Source organism: Orycteropus afer, unplaced genomic scaffold, assembly GCF_000298275.1.
Source record: "Orycteropus afer afer isolate SDZICR_OR568_19922 unplaced genomic scaffold, OryAfe1.0 scaffold00130, whole genome shotgun sequence".
NCBI lineage: Eukaryota > Metazoa > Chordata > Mammalia > Tubulidentata > Orycteropodidae > Orycteropus > Orycteropus afer.
This window is the reverse complement of record NW_006921717.1, coordinates 8,362,466-8,364,896: the sequence shown is the minus strand read 5'-3', so window position 1 is coordinate 8,364,896 and position 2,431 is coordinate 8,362,466. Positions and strand designations below refer to the sequence as shown.

Genomic DNA, 2,431 nt, shown 5'->3' with positions numbered 1-2,431 from the left:
GGCCGCTCCGCTACCCCACCTCCGAGCCCTCTGGCCCGGCCCGCGGCCTCCTCCTCCTCTCCCGGCCCCAATCTGGTCGCCCTCCTCGCTCGGCTCTAGCTGCCCAACCGTGTCTCCACCTTTACCCCTCTTCTCCCTTTACCTTTTCTGTCGCCCCCTCTGGAGTCCCTCGGCTCACTACCCAGATTCTACTCTCCCCTGCCCCAATTCTCAACTCTCTTTTCTCCTCCTTCCGCCAGCCCTTCTTCCACTCCTAAGTCTTCCTCCTGTTGCCCTCACTGGCTCACCCCTTCTCCCGCTCACCTCCTCACCCCTGTCTTTCTCCCCCCTTTCCCCTTTCGCAGCACCGACCCTTCCTCTCTCCCCTTTTCTGCCCCTCCTCCTCCTCTTTGCTGCGGGTCCTGCTGGCCACCCTTCCTTAACTGTCTGTCTTTGTGGTACTTGGCCTGCACTTTCAGGGTCACCCTCCCGCAGGGGCTCTCTCTGCCAGCCCCTCACCGTCTCCTCCACCTCCTCCCTACTCCCCCACCTCCTCCCTACTCCTCCACTCCCTCCTGGCCTGGTCCCCTAGGCCTCTCCTCCCCACTCAGCCTCTGGCCCTCTCGCTCTGCTTCTTGAGAAATTGTGGGCTCCCCTGGCTTCCCCTTTCTCTGATCGTGTGGCGGGTCAGTGTCACATGATGCTGTGGGGTGTTTTAGGAGAAATGAAAGCCTGGGTCAGAGGGCCACTGCAGAGTCAGCTTTCTAAACCCCTCCCTCCTCCTGCCTATCACATCCATCCCCATCTCTGGTGGCCTTCCCCAAGCCAAAAGAAGAGTTTCCAACTTTCACTTTCATTTCTCTCCCGATTTCAATTGTGCTGCACCCTCTTCCAAGCTAAATCCACTGTTGGGATGATAGACCTGGTGAAGCTCTAGGCATCAAGGGGTCCCATCTGCCCACTTCACAGATGCAGAGACTGAGGTCCCGGGGTGGTGGTGGTAGTGGGTTGACCGGTTCATGGCAACTGACCTGGAGTAAACCATTAGCCTGGCTGCTGACTGGCAGGGGAAGCTCTCAGCACACAACTCAGATTGTGCAAATGCAGATGATTTGGAGAGGAAGGAAGTAGGGGCATCCACAAGAAGCCTGTGACACCACAGAGGGCCTGTGAGCCACGTTGAGGTTGAGAGGGATCTCGAGCTCAGATGAAATCACAGTGGAGCTCTCCTCTCCCGGAGCCCTCCATTTGCACTTAGAATAACAGATGTAACCTTCAGTCTGGCCTAAAAGTCCAGTGGGAGCCAGCTCCTGCTGACCTTTAACCTCATCTGAGCCATGTGCCCTCAAGTCCAACCATGTGGCCCTTTTTCCCATTCCTCTCACATGCTGGGCTGCTTCCCGCCTCGAGACCTCTGTTTTTGCTGTTCTCTGTGCCAGGACTGTTCTTCCTCCAGGTCTTTGCATGGCTGGCTTCTCTTCATTTAGGGCTCAGCTCAAATGTCTCCTCTTCACAGAGAGTTTCTCTCATCATCTTTTCTAAGTACTTATCTATTGGAGTCTCAGCATCCTCTCTGCCACCTGTTGTCCTGTTTTAGTGTCTTCAGGGCACTTAATACTTATTCAGCTACTGGTTGATTGTCTCTCCCAGTAGAATAGAAGCTCTATCAGGACAAGGACCTTGCCTAACTCTTCACTGTTTCATTCCTTGTACTTGCCCAGGGTTTGGTAAATAGTACCAGTTACTGTTGAGTTGATTCCGACTCATGGCAACCCTATGTGTGTCAGAGTGGAACTGTGACCCATAGGCTTTTCAGTAGCTGATCCTTTAGAAGTCAATTGCCAGGCCTTTCTGCCGAGGCACCTCTGAGTGGACACAAAACACCAGCCTTTCAGTTAAAAATCAACCTGTTGCACTACCCATGGACTTGGCAAATAGTCAGTGCTCAATAGATATTGGTTGACTAAATGCATGGAGTGTCCCAAGGCAAGGTTTGTAGGAGTAGCATCATGAAGGCTAAAAACTAAAATAAACTGAGTCTTGCCAAAGCTGTAGATACCTCCAAAAAATGGGTCTCAGGATTTTATCTCAGAGTAAGAGACTCATGCAGACGTAAGGCTGGGGGGTGATGGTGAAAGAGTGCAGCTCTCAACCCAGTTCTATCTCAGTCCAGGGACAGAAGTTCAAAGACTACAGTCAGCAGTATGGATTACATCTCAACATAAAGAAACCAAAAGTCTTCATAACTGGACCAATAAGCCACATCATGGCAAATGGAGAAAAGATTGAAGTGGTCAAAGATTTCATCTTACTTGGATCCATCATCAATGCCCATGGTTCCATCAGTCAAGAAATCAAATGACATATTGCCTTGGGTAATCTGCTACAAAATACTTCTTGAAAGTGTTAAAAAGCAAAGATGTCACTTTGAGGTCTAAGGTGCATATGCCCC

The 2,431-nt window shown here is 51.5% G+C and overlaps 1 protein-coding gene across 1 annotated transcript in view; it reads right to left on the bottom strand.

The window, feature by feature from the left end:
• The window catches only part of SLC15A3 (solute carrier family 15 member 3), a 45,913-nt gene that overhangs the window by 15,081 nt on the left and 28,401 nt on the right, over positions 1–2,431 (bottom strand). Inside the window, exon 2 of the mRNA XM_007945021.2 lies at positions 554–682. Within this exon, the coding sequence (XP_007943212.2) occupies positions 554–682 (129 nt within the window). The remainder of the gene's footprint in view (positions 1–553; positions 683–2,431) is intronic.